General features: G+C 53.5%; 1 protein-coding gene across 1 annotated transcript; it reads left to right on the top strand.

The window, feature by feature from the left end:
* Nucleotides 1–3519: 3519 nt before the first annotated feature.
* LOC102454152 (E3 ubiquitin-protein ligase RNF113A-like) lies at nucleotides 3520–12301 on the top strand. Its single transcript, XM_075911646.2, has 10 exons — nucleotides 3520–3784; nucleotides 4592–4668; nucleotides 6008–6112; nucleotides 6676–6783; nucleotides 7573–7682; nucleotides 7934–8040; nucleotides 9073–9162; nucleotides 10239–10332; nucleotides 11205–11311; nucleotides 12144–12301. The coding sequence occupies exons 1-10, from the start codon at nucleotides 3685–3687 to the stop codon at nucleotides 12215–12217; spliced, it is 972 nt and encodes a 323-aa protein (XP_075767761.1). The 5' UTR covers nucleotides 3520–3684; the 3' UTR covers nucleotides 12218–12301.
* Nucleotides 12302–13950: the final 1649 nt, after the last annotated feature.

Genomic DNA, 13950 nt, shown 5'->3' with positions numbered 1-13950 from the left:
GCATGGGCAGAGCTGGGGTGGCACTGGAACGGGAATGCCAGAGGTCATTGTAGATCAGGATTGAGGTGCATTGGCAGAACTTGAGGTGCATTGATACCAAGCTGGGAGCGGTTGCAAGTGCTTTGGAGAATAGGGTCATAATTCAAAATGATTTGGACAAACTGGAGAAATGGTCTGAGGCAAATAGGTTGAAGTTTAATAAGGACAAATGCGAAGTACTGCACTTAGGAAGGAACAATGAGTTTCACACATACAGGATGGGAAGTGACGGTCTAGAAAAGAGTGCTGCAGAAAAGGATCTAGGGTTAATAGTGCACCACAAGCTAAAAATGAGCCAACAGTGTAACACTGTTACAGAAAAAAAGCAAACATGATTCTGGAATTCACTAACAGGAGTGCTGTGAGCAAGACACGAGAAGTTATTCTTTCGCTCTACTCTGCCCTGATTCTGCCTCAGTTGGAGTGTTGTGTCCAATTCTGGGCACCACATTTCAAGAAAGATGTGAAGAAATTGGAGAAGGTCCAGAGAAGAGCAACAAAAATGATGAAAGGGCTAGAAAACATGACCTATGAGGGAAGACTGAAAGAATCGGGCTTGTTTAGTTTAGAAAAGAGAAGACTGAGAGGATAAGATGCAATGGGCTTAAAATGCAATAAGGGAGGTTTAGGTTGGACATTAGGAAAAACTTCCTGTCAGGGTGGTTAAACACTGGAATAGTGTAGGGAGGCTGTGGAGTCTCCATCACTAGAGATATTTAACAGCAGATTGGATAGTAATCTGTCAGGGATGATCTAGACCAGGGGTGGACAAAAGCCTCTTAGCAGGTGGGATCTGGCCCTCCTAGGGCTTTGATCGGGCTTGCAAGGCAGTTCCAGGCCCCACCCCCGAGTGCAGGGGTCGGCAACCTACGGCATGTGGGCAACTTATGGCAAGCAAATCAATTTTCAGCAGCACGTGGGAGGAAGCTCAGCCCTGCCCTTCCTCCCCCATGAAGCTGCTGGAGAGCGCTCCCTCCTCCCTGCAGTGTGGATGAAAATGAAGCTTTTTCGGGAAAACGGCCGTTTTTCTGAAAAAAACTCTGTAGTGTAGACATACCCTCAGGTGCAGCCACATCAGTGAGCGCTGGAGATTTTTGGAGGAGTTTTTTTGCTTCTCACTTGCGTGGTCCCCAAGTGATTTTTCTGTGGGTCAGTGCTGGGTGGCTACCAGGCAACAGGTTAGCAGCAGGGCCAGGAGCTGCCAGCCATGTTATGTGAATTCTAAGCCTCCACCCCAGACAACTCTGGGAGGAGGCTAGCCTCCAGCACCCTCCATTGGCCAGAAGTCAGGAGGTCGGGACCCGAGGCCAAGCAAAGCTCTCCACAGGGTAGTCGTCAATCCCACTCCTTCCGCCCAATGCCCCACCCCTTCTGGGTCAGCCCGCGGCCACTTCTGAAATTTGTGAAGTGGCCCCCTTCAAAAATTATTGCCCACTCCTAATCTAGACGGTGCTTGGTCCTGCCATGAGGGAAGGGGAGTGGACTTGATGACCTCTCGAGGTCCCTTCCAGTTCTAGTACTCTGACTCTATAACTGTATTTGTCTGACCATACAGTCTGAAGAGAGTGTTCCCAGTCTTTCCTGTACTGGGCACTAACACACTTGAAAACTGGGCATCACCTCTAGAAATGAGACACTGCCTGTAGGTGGCTTCTGCTACCCACAGGGAGGCTGATACGATTTGGAGATGCATCTACTCTGAGCGGAACATGCCAAATCATTTCACACCAGCCACTAAAGAAGAGAGAGACGTTTGGTTATTTCTTAGGTGACCAGAGAGCAAATGTGAAAAATTGGGATGCAGGGGAGTAATGGAAAGGGGGTAATATGGTCCTTTTTAAGACAAAGCCCCTAATTTCAGAATGGTCTTGATAATATCATGATGTCTGGTCACCCTAGTTACTCCTGACCCTGACACAAAGGGAACTATATAACTCATCCCACTCCCAATCCTTTGAGCCATCCAGGATCACCAATAAATCCCCCACCAAATACACTGAATCCTCTTTACTGGAGGATAATGGTGATACCCCATGCTGCCAACCACACTCTTTGCTTGGCTAGTTCAAAGTTGGGAGCCAAATGATTTGCATTGGGGACGCTTTCTGCTCACAGGAAGCAAAGCAAGGTTGCAAGATGAGACACAGGTGCGAGGAGGAATTAACCTTTCAGGTGCCATAAGCTTGGGGATACACATGCCTCCTAAGCATTTTGTTGGCAGGCTGGAAAAGAGCAGTGTTCTTGGTATTCAGAAACAGCTGCTACTGACTCAGAGTAGCTTATAATAATCTTTTCTATTAGCTCCTTTCAGACACAGGGATTGCAAAGAGCTTTACCATGGGAACGCAGGCACCTCTAGGCTGGGGTGTGGGAGGCGTTTAACAGGGCACAGTAGTCTGGGAAGAGACCTGCTGTACTGAAACAGCCAAAGGTGGAGTTTGGCCAGGAAAGAAAGGCTAATGCCCAATACTACCTAGGAGTGCGTGGGGCTCCGCAGTGTTCGGCTTTCCCCCGTTCAGAAGGGAGCACCCAGCAGGCCAGGGTGCTTGCACCAGCCTCTCACCTGCAGGGCAGGGAAGCATTTCCCAGCCTGGGCCCTCAGGCTAGTCTCATTAATGCCCCCAGGAGCCACAGCACAACTGCCTGAAGCAGAGCAGCCCAGGGGGGTGGCATCAGACCCTCTCCTAGCTGGGAGGGGTAGCTGCTCTCTCTGGGCAGCCCCTGAAAAGGGAAAGCTCCCTTCTGAGGCCCCTGTTTCCCCCTCCCCTCCTGGGGCGCTCCTGCCCCTCCCCTTCCTGGGGCCCCCTGCTTCCCCCTCCCATCCTGGGGCGCTCCTCCCCCTCCCCCTCCCATCCTGGGGCCCCCTGCTTCCCCCTCCCATCCTGGGGCACTCCTACCCCTCCCCCTCCCCTCCTGGGGCGCTCCTGCCCCTCCCCTTCCTGGGGCCCCCTGCTTCCCCCTCCCCTCCTGGGGCACTCCTACCCCTCCCCTTCCTGGGGCCCCCTGCTTCCCCCTCCCATCCTGGGGCACTCCTACCCCTCCCCCTCCCCTCCTGCCCCTCCCCTTCCTGGGGCCCCCTGCTTCCCCCTCCCATCCTGGGGCACTCCTACCCCTCCCCCTCCCCTCCTGGGGCGCTCCTACCCCTCCCCTTCCTGGGGCCCCCTGCTTCCCCCTCCCATCCTGGGGCCCCCTGCTTCCCCCTCCCCTCCTGGGGCACTCCTACCCCTCCCCTTCCTGGGGCCCCCTGCTTCCCCCTCCCCTCCTGGGGCGCTCCTGCCCCTCCCCTTCCTGGGGCCCCCTGCTTCCCCCTCCCCTCCTGGGGCGCTCCTGCCCCTCCCCTCCTGGGGCCCCCTGCTTCCCCCTCCCCTCCTGGGGCACTCCTACCCCTCCCCTTCCTGGGGCCCCTGCTTCCCCCTCCCCTCCTGGGCGCTCCTGCCCCTCCCCCCGTGCTGGGGGCCCTGCTCCGCTCCTCTCCCGGACACAGGAAGCGGAGCCAGAGGCTGCGGTTCCCCCTCCCCGCCGCCAGGGGGCCCAGCGCGGCGCTGCTGCCGGCTGCTTCCTTTCCTCTCCAGCCCGGCCCGTCTCGTTGGCGCCGGTGGGTCCTTCTCTCCGCTCCTTGCCGGCCCGTCTCGTTGGCGGCGGAAGATGGCGGAAGAAAGCCCCGTCTGCAGCTTCCTGTTCAAGAAGCGGGGCCCGGCCGCCGGTAGGGGGCGACGCAAGCGGCCGGGCAGCGACCAGGAGCAGGGTGAGGCTGGGGGGTCGCTCCCCTGCTGCGGACCGTGCCATTATCGCGGGGAGGGGTGGTGGTGAACGATGTGTTTCGGGCTATGCCATTTGTACTGGGGGGGGGAGGGTTTCTGGGTTTGTCTCATTATCACTGGAGACGGTTTATGGATTGATCCATTATCAGTAGGAAAGGGGGGAGATTCCGGGGTAGGCTGCCCCACTATCACTGGGGAAAGGGGGGTTCTGGGCTGCTCTAAAGTGTGTGTGGGGGGGAGGGGTGTTGGGCTGTCCCACTGTTACTGGGGAAAGGGGGGTTCTGGGCTGCTCTAAAGTGTGTGGGGGGGGGAGGGGTGTTGGGCTGTCCCACTGTTACTGGGGAAAGGGGGGTTCTGGGCTGCCCTGAAGTGTGGGGGAAGTTGGGCTGTCCCACTATTACTGGGGAAGGGGTTGAGGGTTTCTGGGTTGCCCTAATGGCATGGGAGAGGCAAGGCGTCTGGACAGTGCCACTGTCCTGGTGGGTGGGGGAGCCCTGACATCCTGGAGAGGCCTGGGGGCGCCCTCCCCACTCACCCCTCCCCCTTGGTTGCTCCTGCCCCATGGGACTCTTGAACTGATGGTGCCTTTTTCCCTTGGAGGGGCCGAGGGCCCCCCAAGGGCTGGTGCCCAGCCTCTTGCGCAGGCTGAGTGGCCCCCAAAAGCCCCGTGCTCAGGCACTGGCATGTGAGGGTGCCCCTTGGGGTGAAGGGACATGGGGCCAGGGCCTGACCCAGCCCAGCTGCTCCTGCCCCCCAGGGCCCTTGAACTGATGGCTTCTTGTCCTCCGCAGGGAGTAGCAGCGATGAGGGGAGCACGGTGGTCAGGAAGGAGAGGCGGCGGGACACCCACAACCCCATGATCCAGAAGGTGACCGAGCCCATCACAGAGATGCCCAGCTCCATGCCTTGTCCAGTTACTGCATCCCACCCTGTGTGGGACCAAACTCCTGGTCAAGTGGGGGTGGGGTGGGTCCCACATTCGGCCCCTGGAAATCCCTGGGGGGGTGTGCCAACACCATGAAACTGCTCAGCAGCTGGTTTGCCAGCACCCTCCCTCAGCTGTTGCAGTGTCATACACCCAGCCTATGGATCCAGCCAGTTATACATTTTATTTGGGCTCATGACAGATTCAGACTATACAGAATTCAGGTTCTCACCTAACAGCCCCCCTGCCTCCAAAAACAAAAGAAAACCCATCCCTCTGTTTTGAGCCCATTTGATTATGGGAAAATTCTTTCAAATGTGCAGACAGTAATTGATGCAGAAGTGACTTCTGGGGTATGCAATGCCCCACGGTCAGAGAGGTGAACTTTCCTCTCAAGGGGGTAATTTATGTTTCAAAGCCTAATGAGGATATACAAAGGACTAGATTTTACTAATCTGTGAGCATAAATGCACAGGTTGGGTAAATGCATATGAAAATGGCCAGCATAGGGCAGTAAGTGGAAGATCTAAAAGATCTAAAAGTATCCTGTGTGACTTTTACCCAGTGTGATGCAGTATGCCACAATAACTTCAGTTAACTTCAGTAACTGAAAATCTAGGCTACTGCTTTGCTGGTATAACTATACTGGTGTATTATGTCAGCAAAGGGGTTCTAGTGTGGATGCAGTTTCTATTGATTTTACCAGTATATCTTATTTCATCCCCCACCCCAAGAAAGAGTAATATCAGCATCAGTGAAGTTTTGCCTGTATAGTAGTATCTGCTGGCACTGCTAGGAGGGGTCAGGGATCACACCCTGGCATGACAGAAGCATACTGGCAGAATTCTAAAGCTATGGCTATCCCCTGAAGCAGTTAAGCTGTGTAAGGATTCTATGGCTTGTTTGATTTTTCTCAGACCTCCTATTGTTATCCAGTGGAGATGCACGGCAGATTGAGGGAAACGAAAAGTTCTGGCATTGTAGGCTCACAGATCCAAATTAAACCTATAACTTGGCTCTCTTAATGCAAGAATTTTACTCTGTGATGCCCCTTGATCTAGGAGAATCAAAGGAGTTTTGCTCTGCCCTCCTTCCAGCCCAGCGGTGGCTGCATTAAACCAATGCTTTGTGGATATGGGTCCTGATTTTGACAATTTTTCACTCCACTGATTTGCTTTCCTGGGCTGCAACACTGTCTCTGGCCAACCAGGAGAACATGTCTGGGTGTTGTGTTGTGTGGATCTTTCTCAGTTCTTCAGATATTTGCCTTTCCATCTTTCAGACCAGGAAAAGTGATAAAGAGAAGACCTCGTATGGGGCAAGCAGCAGTGATGATGAGGGGGAATCGCAAGGAATTGGTGTCGCTTACAAATCAACGAGATCAGCGGTAAGCACAATGCGCCACATGGCTTTAAAAGGGATCAGAAGGGACACTAAGATCACTTACTCTGGTCTCTGTTATGCAGACTATGTCATTGGTTGGTTTTATGATTGGGCGCCATGGTCAGGTTTTGTTATTGAAACTCTGTTTAGTGCCCAGATGGTGCCTTTCCCTCTCTCGTTAAAGTCTATGGTATCTGGCCCCCATCACCGTAGGATCTGAGCGCCTCCCAGTCATTAATGGACCCATCCTTACAACGCTCCCATGAGGAAGGACTGTGCCATTATCCCCATTATTGAGTTCAAGGTGTGCTAGAAAGACCTAAATGCCAGAGAACCTGGAAAGTGCAATGTGTTGGAAACATAAAGTGACACCAGCCTGGCTAGGTTCATCATCAAGGTGCAAGAGTGCAGAGCAACAAGCAGCCAACTGGCATCAGCGATTAGCCACTGTCCCCATTCCTTCAGCGCTGTGCGTTTGTCCTGCACTCCTGACCATGGGATCTAAGGACTTTCATACTGTGGGTGTTTTCTCTTGGCTGAATGGAGAACGTGCTTCTTGCATTTCAGAAACCTGTCGGCCCGGAGGACATGGGAGCCACGGCCGTGTATGAGCTGGACACCGAGAAAGAGAAAGACGCCCAGGCCATCTTTGAGCGCAGCCAGAAAATCCAGGAGGTCAGTCAGCGGTGGCCCGTAAAGCCAGAGCTCTGTGGGGAAAGCCGCTACATTCATGCGTTTAATCATGTGCCGAACCCCATCTCCTGCCTGTCCATCCCATCAGGTGGTTTGCTGAGTCCTGAGGGGCTGCCTCAGAACTGGGGTGGGGGGGAGGGGATTGGTAGACGAGAAGGTACCAGGTTCCAATCTACCTGCTTAGTGCAAGCAGTCAGATGCAGATGATCCCTGGCGGTTCACATGGGACCTATGGCTGAGAGGTCTCGGACTGGAGCAAGGGATGCTGCCAGTGAGGCTGCACTGGTTGGAATGGCAGGGTTCGGCGGGTGTGCTGGCTGAGGAGCGTTCTGTGTGAATGTGGCGCTGGTTCAGGACTAGGATAGCAGAAGGGCTGCAGGTCAGGAGTGAGGTGCGCTGGCAGATCTGGGAGTGGGGAGCCTTCGGCTAGAAGAGCAGGTTGGAGGAGGGAGTCGGGTCTGGACTGAAGCGCTTTGCCAGAGCTGTGGTGGGAGCCGGTCCTGTTCCATCCCTTTCTTCTGTGAGCATCAAATTCACCTGCCGTTTTCAAAACAGGGGAACGGGGAGAAGCTTTATTTTCCCTAAGCTTGGCGAGCCAAGTATAAATCCCTTCCCGATTCTGGTGGGCACCTCCTGGCTTCTATGGCCATCTGAGTGTAGAAGGGAGCTGGGGGAGGAAGTCAGAGAGTAGAAGAGGTGGGGGGCTGGGAAGCAGATCTCGGAGACAGAAAACTCCACGTTCTGGTCTGTTTCATCGCTCTTCTGGTGTAGGAGCTCCGAGGGAAGGAGGACGATAAAATTTACCGGGGGATCAATAACTATCAGAAGTACGTGAAGCCCAAAGATACATCGATGGGGAACGCCTCCTCGGGAATGGTGAGGTAGGTGCTACCGGAACGATGATCTCCGACCTGGTCTTGTCACTGGGTGAGCCACATTGTGTGGGCAGGGCATGGAGGTGCTTGTGGCATGAACAGCAGAAGTGTCCATTCTGGGGACAGCGTGTCAGTCTCCAGAGTTGCGAGCTGGTCCCTTTCACCAGCACTTCTCTTCTTCAGAAGACGGATTCAAACCAGACCCCATCTCCGAAGCTTCCGTGCGCCCATTCTAAGTGTTCTTGCATCCCTTTCAGAAAAGGCCCTATCCGTGCGCCAGAGCACCTGAGGGCTACCGTGCGATGGGACTATCAGCCTGACATCTGTAAAGACTACAAGGAGACGGGCTTCTGTGGCTTTGGAGGTGAATGGATCTCTTCCTTTCTGCAGCACCCCCATCCCACCCTGAATTCTAAACTACCTCTTTGAAAAGAGAACTTCAGGCAGGCGCAAGTTAAGACTCACTAAATCAAACTTTGAGGATGCCTCAGCCGGCGTCCGGTACTCCTGTTTTTGCTCCTGTTGGCCTCCCACGATGGGGACGCCGCCAAGTTCGGCTTAAAGTAAGCCAACTCAAGCTGTGTAGAATATGTTGCGTACTTTAAGCCAAGCTGCCAGGTCTAGTGTATTCCTGGCAACAGTCTATTTCCAACTGTAGCACTGACTGTCCCCTGTAACGTTAGTCAAGCCCCCGCTAGCAGGGAATGTGTGAGGGGATGTGTTTTGCTCAACTTTGGAAGCCCTGAGGGCCACAATGATATTCACAGCACATGCTGAGGGTCGCAACTTGAGTGTGGTTGCATATACATATGCAAATAGCTTCTTTCACACTAACGGGCATGAATACAAAGATTAAGGCAAAACTACACAACACGCAGGCCCCATTTAAGTCAGTTCTGCTATATTAATAAAATGCAATATTTACCTGATTTCCACCCACTTGACAGCACTTTTAATGAGCAATGACAGTCCAGGTATTGAACTACTAAAAAGCATCTCAACAGAAGACTGTTATATTGACTCCTTTTTTGTTTTGGCTCCCACCCGCAGGCCACGTGTTGAGCCCCACGTAAACCCAAACCCCACCGCGGGCTGCAACAAACAGTTCACGTGTTGAGTAGCCCTGCCCTAGTGTGTGTGTGTGTGTCCCACCCATGGCCTTGTTCAGTATGATTCTCGGTGTTCATCAGCCCCTTGATCAAATGCAAGCAGGCCTCTGTAGTCTCCATGAGCCATGCACCTGCATTAAACACAAGCGGGCATTGCACTCTGGTAAGCTCTGCTCCTCTTGGGCAAAGTGCAGGCAGCCCCGCAGCGCAACACCCACTTGCAAAAGGCGGTAACTGAAGAGTGGTGGGCGGGAGCGCTAACTCCTTGTCTGTTTGTCCTGTTGCAGACAGCTGTAAGTTCCTCCACGACCGCTCTGACTACAAACACGGCTGGCAGATTGAACGGGAGCTGGACGAAGGACGCTACGGAGTCAACGGTACAATAGCAGGACTCTCCCTTCTCTCCCTCAGTCCCGTTCTAATGAGGTCTTGCAGCGCTGGTCCTTTAGAATGGCCTGGGCTCGCTGGGGATGAAGAGTAAAGGAGAAGTGATCAGCGACTCCTTTCCTGTCTCAAACGACACGCTCCAGAGCAGGTGACAGGGTTAAGTTGAAGATAAAAGGACAGTTCTTCATGGCAGTGGATCCCCAAACCGTAGACCTGCCTCTTGCAGGACTGTAGAACCCAATCCTGCAGCTGGGTCACTCTGTCCAGTAATCGCTGCTGTTGCAAGAATGAGGAAGGACTGAGCTGCGCAGCCTCAGGATGATGCTGACTGCCAGAGGGGCTGCAATGAATACCTCTTCCATGAGCAGCACTGCCCAGTGGGCCAGGGAACAGAGGAATTAGGCTTTCCTTGAAGTGTGGGGTATGTCAGAGGCAGACTGTGGCCAAGAGGAATCAGCAGGCTGATCTTCTCTGATGAATCCTCTGCTTTCTGAAAACGTCTCTCCTTCGTGGGTACTGACCTGCTCTTGCCCCGCTATGAGCGAGCTATCTCCCAGCTTGTGGAGTGGGGTTGGTGTGACATCTCGCTCACTTCTGGCTGCATCCCTTTCACTTGGCTTTCTCCCGGTGCTGTTCCCTGCCGTGTCCCAAGGCTACAGCCTGGGCAGCGCTTGGGATCAGCAGCAGAAAACGCAAGGGGCTGAGTTGCAGTTGGGTTTGAAGCCGAGTGGTTCAGTGGCAGCTAGTTTGAGAGGAATCTGAGCAGGGAGGCCTTGCTGAAGTCTCTGCTTGTAGCAGTGAGTGGGCGAGGAAGAGGAACCTGCTCCTTTGTGAGATGTGCAGCAAGCATGTCTGCTCATTGGGCCTAATTATATCTTGTTCCCCCACACGCTACTGGCATCAGAGACGCCCAGCTGCCAGAACTGGATTATTTATGGCCCAGGCCCACCTGCTGGGGGCTTCCTGCGCTGTCAGTGGTTCATGCTCTGGGCTTGGATTGTGACGGGATGACCTGGGTGCCCCTTTGTTGCAGCCTGGCCATGGGGAATTGTTTTCTCTCCTGCAGATGAGGAAAACTATGAGGTGAGCAGCGATGAGGAGGACCTGCCCTTCAAGTGTTTCATCTGCAGAAGCTCCTTCAAGAACCCTGTGGTTACCAAGTAAGCAGTTGTCTGGGCTACGGGATGGAGACACAAGGCTTGGATCAGTCCAAGTCCACCTCTCGCTCTCGGTGGCTGGTGTTATTACACACCTGTGAGCCTTTAAGTTCCTAACTGCCTGGATGCTTCCTGGGTGTGTGGTGTGGTGTTGTTTTTTTAAACCCCTCCCCTCCAAGGTTCCCCAAGTGTGCTCATTGTCCATTGGAACAGCAGCTGATTTATTCTGGCTTTTCTCACCAGCCTTTAGATTTTCATAAGCATCATTATCCCCACTGTACAAATGAGAAACTGATGCACGGGGTGGTGAAGGAACTTACCCAAGGTCAAAGAGTCAGTTGGTGGCAGAGCTAGAAATAGACTCCAAGTGTTGTGATGGGTACACACACCACCCCGGCAGTGCTGAGCAGGAAGGTCTTTCTGTCTGGATGAGGAGTGTCTCCCCTGGTTTGACAAGGTCCCGTTGGCATGTCCAGGGGTTTGGTCTCTGAAGCAGCCCGGCTGCCATGCAGGACTCTTGAGTGCAGTTCTTATCATGTTTCCTGTCCTGGAACTCTGCAGAAGCAGCAAACTCCGCCCCTGGGAGCAGGGGCTTTCCAAGATGCCCAGGTCTTGTGAGGGTGGGCTGGGGTTATTCCTGTCTCCAGGCTGGGGTAGGTTCTCTGTATTTGTACTGTAACAGTCCCACTCAGGCTGTAATGCCCTTGCCTGCTTGCTGCTGTAGGGGGTGGAACACTGGCTGGAAGTTCCCCTGGGGGTCCCATGGGAGTGAGAGGAGGCAGAGCCCCCTTGTCCCAGGTGACTTTAGGCCTATCTCCTATGGCCATAGTCCTTTGTGCGAGCCTTAACTCGGTCCCCTTGTGCCTTCCTGGTAGGTGCCGACACTACTTCTGCGAGACCTGCGCCCTGCAGCATTACCGCAAGTCCAAGCGCTGCTACGTGTGCGACCAACAAACCAATGGTGTCTTCAACCCGGCCAAAGGTGCCTCTCCCCTCCTACCCTGCCCCTTGCAGGAGACACAGGGCTTTAGTGCCATCGAGGGGTGGAGATTACTGAGTAGGGAGGGCCGCAGTCGGTGGGGAGGGCTTTCTCTCCACGTGGCGGGGCTTGGCTCAGCGCAGCCTGGATCGCTCCCTTTGCTAAATAGATCTGAAAATACTGATGCCCAAGCTCTGAGCAGGTCATCAACTTGTAACCACGAAGAGCTGCCTGCTCTTCCCCAGCATACAGCTGGCCAAGGGGGGCCAGGTGGGGAGGGTTTTGTGATGGGCAGGATCCAGTTTTCCTCTTCTGCCACGAGTGGGGGAGACAGGGCAGCTGCCAGACTGGACACAGTGACCACGAGCATCCAGAGGGGCTGTGCAGCGTGTGCATTTGAGTCACATTCCAGCAGGCGGTGGCGGAACGTTCTAGAAATCACATTTCCCTTGCTCTGCTGGGGATTAGCCTGGAGCCGCAAGGCCTGGAGGCGAGCGCGCCTGCTCCCACTTCTCACTCTGCCTGAGGGATCGCAGCTGTCAGCTGAAGCTGCCTCTTGCTGCCCATCTCCTGTTTTGGCATCATGCTCGCTCTTCTTGTGCCTGACCATCTTGATGCCCCTTCACCCTACTGGATCCTTGCCTGAGAGCAGAGCAGAGCAGCAGTTCCAGGGCTCATTCCAACCCAGCTGCACCTCCTCACAGCCAAATCTGCCCTCTGTAGCTGCTTCTGGCCTTTAAATGGCTTTCCATGCCACCTGTGTCATGTGGGGGAGCAGCAGTGCTCATGAAGCACAGAATCAGAGTCTCACCCCTTCTCCTCTTGTCTCTTCCAGAGCTAATGGCAAAACTAGAAAAGCACAAGGGGGAGGAATCGGACCCTTCGGAACATGAAGACGAGCCACAGTAGCACGACTGTCCCTCCCTCCTCCACCCCCCAGGTTTTGTAATTATCCCAATAAAAGTTTGTAGAAAAAACTTGTCCACCTTGCATTTTGTGTCTAGGCAACTGCCCCAGGTCTGTTACTAGTTTAACCTAACTGGCAAGGGTCACTAGGAAACCCCCGTGAGCTTCTCTAGCTCTGTGCACGGAAGGAGCTGCTCTCTTCAGTCCCGCACACTAGGAAGCAGGGGACACTGGAAAGCGGGGGGAGGGGGAGGCAAGATCTCCCAGGAAGGCTAATCCAAGTCTTTTAGAGAGAATGTGCAGGCAAAGCTGCTGTTGATGATAATGGAATAAGGCAACACCCATCAGCCTTACCTCAGTCCCCAGAAAAATCATGGAGGAGATCCTGAAGGAATCCATTTTGAAGCACTTGGAAGAGGGGAAGGTGATCAAGAATAGTCAGCATGGATTCACAAAGGGCAAGTCGTGCCTGGCCAATCTGATTAGCTTCTATGATGAGGTAAACTGGCTCTGTGGACATGGGAAAGTCAGTGGATGTGATATACATTGACTTTAGTAAAGCTTCTGATACAATCCCACAATATTCTTGCCAGCAAGTTAAGGGAGTATGGATTGGATAAATGGACTGAAAGATGGATAGAAAGCTGGCTAGACTGTCGGCCCAATGGGTAGGGATCAATGGCTCGATGTCAGGTTGGCTTGTAGCGGAGTGCTCAAAGGATCTGTTCTAGGACCGGTTTTGTTCAACATCTTTATTAATGACCTGGATGAGGGGATGGATTGCACCCTCAGCAAGTTCGCAGATGACACTAAGCTAGGGTAGAGGTAGATACATTGGAGGGCAGGGATAGGGTCCAGAGTGACCCGAGCAGATTAGAGGATTAGGTCAAAAGGAAGCTGATGAGGTTCAACAAGGACAAGTGTAGAGTCCTGCACTTGGGATAGAAGAATCCCAAGCATTGTTACAGGCTGGGGACTGAATGACTTAGTAGCAGTTCTGCAGAAAAGGACCTGGGGGTTACAGTGGATGAGAAGCTGGATGAGAGTCAACAGTGTGCCCTGGTAGCCAAGAAGGCTAATGGCATATTAGGGTGCATTAGGAGGAGCACTGCCTGCAAATCCAGAGAAGTAATCATTCCCCTTATTCAGCTCTGGTGAGGCCACATCTGGAGTGCTGTGTCCAGTTCTGGGGTCCCCACTATAGAAAGGATATGGAGAGGGTCCAGTGGAGGGCAGCCAAAATGATTAGGGGGCTGGAGCACATGACCTATGAGGAGAGACTGAGGGATTTGGGTTTGTTTAGTCTGCAGAACAGAAGAGGGGAGATTTGATAGATGCCTTTTCAACTTCCTGAAAGGAGGTTCCAAAGAGGATGGAGAAAGGCTATTCACAGTAGTGACAATGGCAGAACAAGGAGCAATGTTCTCAAGTTACAGTGGGAGAGGTTTAGTGTAGATATTAGGAAAAACTATTTCTCTAGGAGGTGATGAAGCACTGGAATGGGTTACCTAGGGAAGTGGTGGAATCTCCATCACTAGAGGTTTTTATGTCTTGGCTTGACAAAGCCCTGGTTGGGTTGATTTAGTTGGGATTGGTCCAGCCTTGGGCAGGGGGCTGGACTTGATGACTCCTGAGGTCTCTTCCAGCTCTATGATTCTAGAAGGAGCAGGGGCCTGAGACGGCTCATGCTTACAGGGCTGTGGTTGATCAATACTCACGCTGCAACACCACCCCCA

The sequence above is a fragment of the Pelodiscus sinensis genome, chromosome 29, assembly GCF_052426305.1.
Source record: "Pelodiscus sinensis isolate ZL-2025 chromosome 29, ASM5242630v1, whole genome shotgun sequence".
Lineage (NCBI taxonomy): Eukaryota > Metazoa > Chordata > Testudines > Trionychidae > Pelodiscus > Pelodiscus sinensis.
The sequence above is the reverse complement of the archived record's forward strand: the minus strand, read 5'-3'. Positions and strand labels throughout refer to the sequence as shown.

Excerpts from the sequence above, each read along its gene's own strand:
- LOC102454152 (XM_075911646.2), top strand. The coding sequence starts at position 3,685 with ATGGCGGAAGAAAGCCCCGTCTGCAGCTTCCTGTTCAAGAAGCGGGGC. Across the intron at positions 6,113-6,675 it reads ACAAATCAACGAGATCAGCG|AAACCTGTCGGCCCGGAGGA; the intron begins GTAAGCACAATG and ends CTTGCATTTCAG. Across the intron at positions 10,333-11,204 it reads AAGAACCCTGTGGTTACCAA|GTGCCGACACTACTTCTGCG; the intron begins GTAAGCAGTTGT and ends CCTTCCTGGTAG.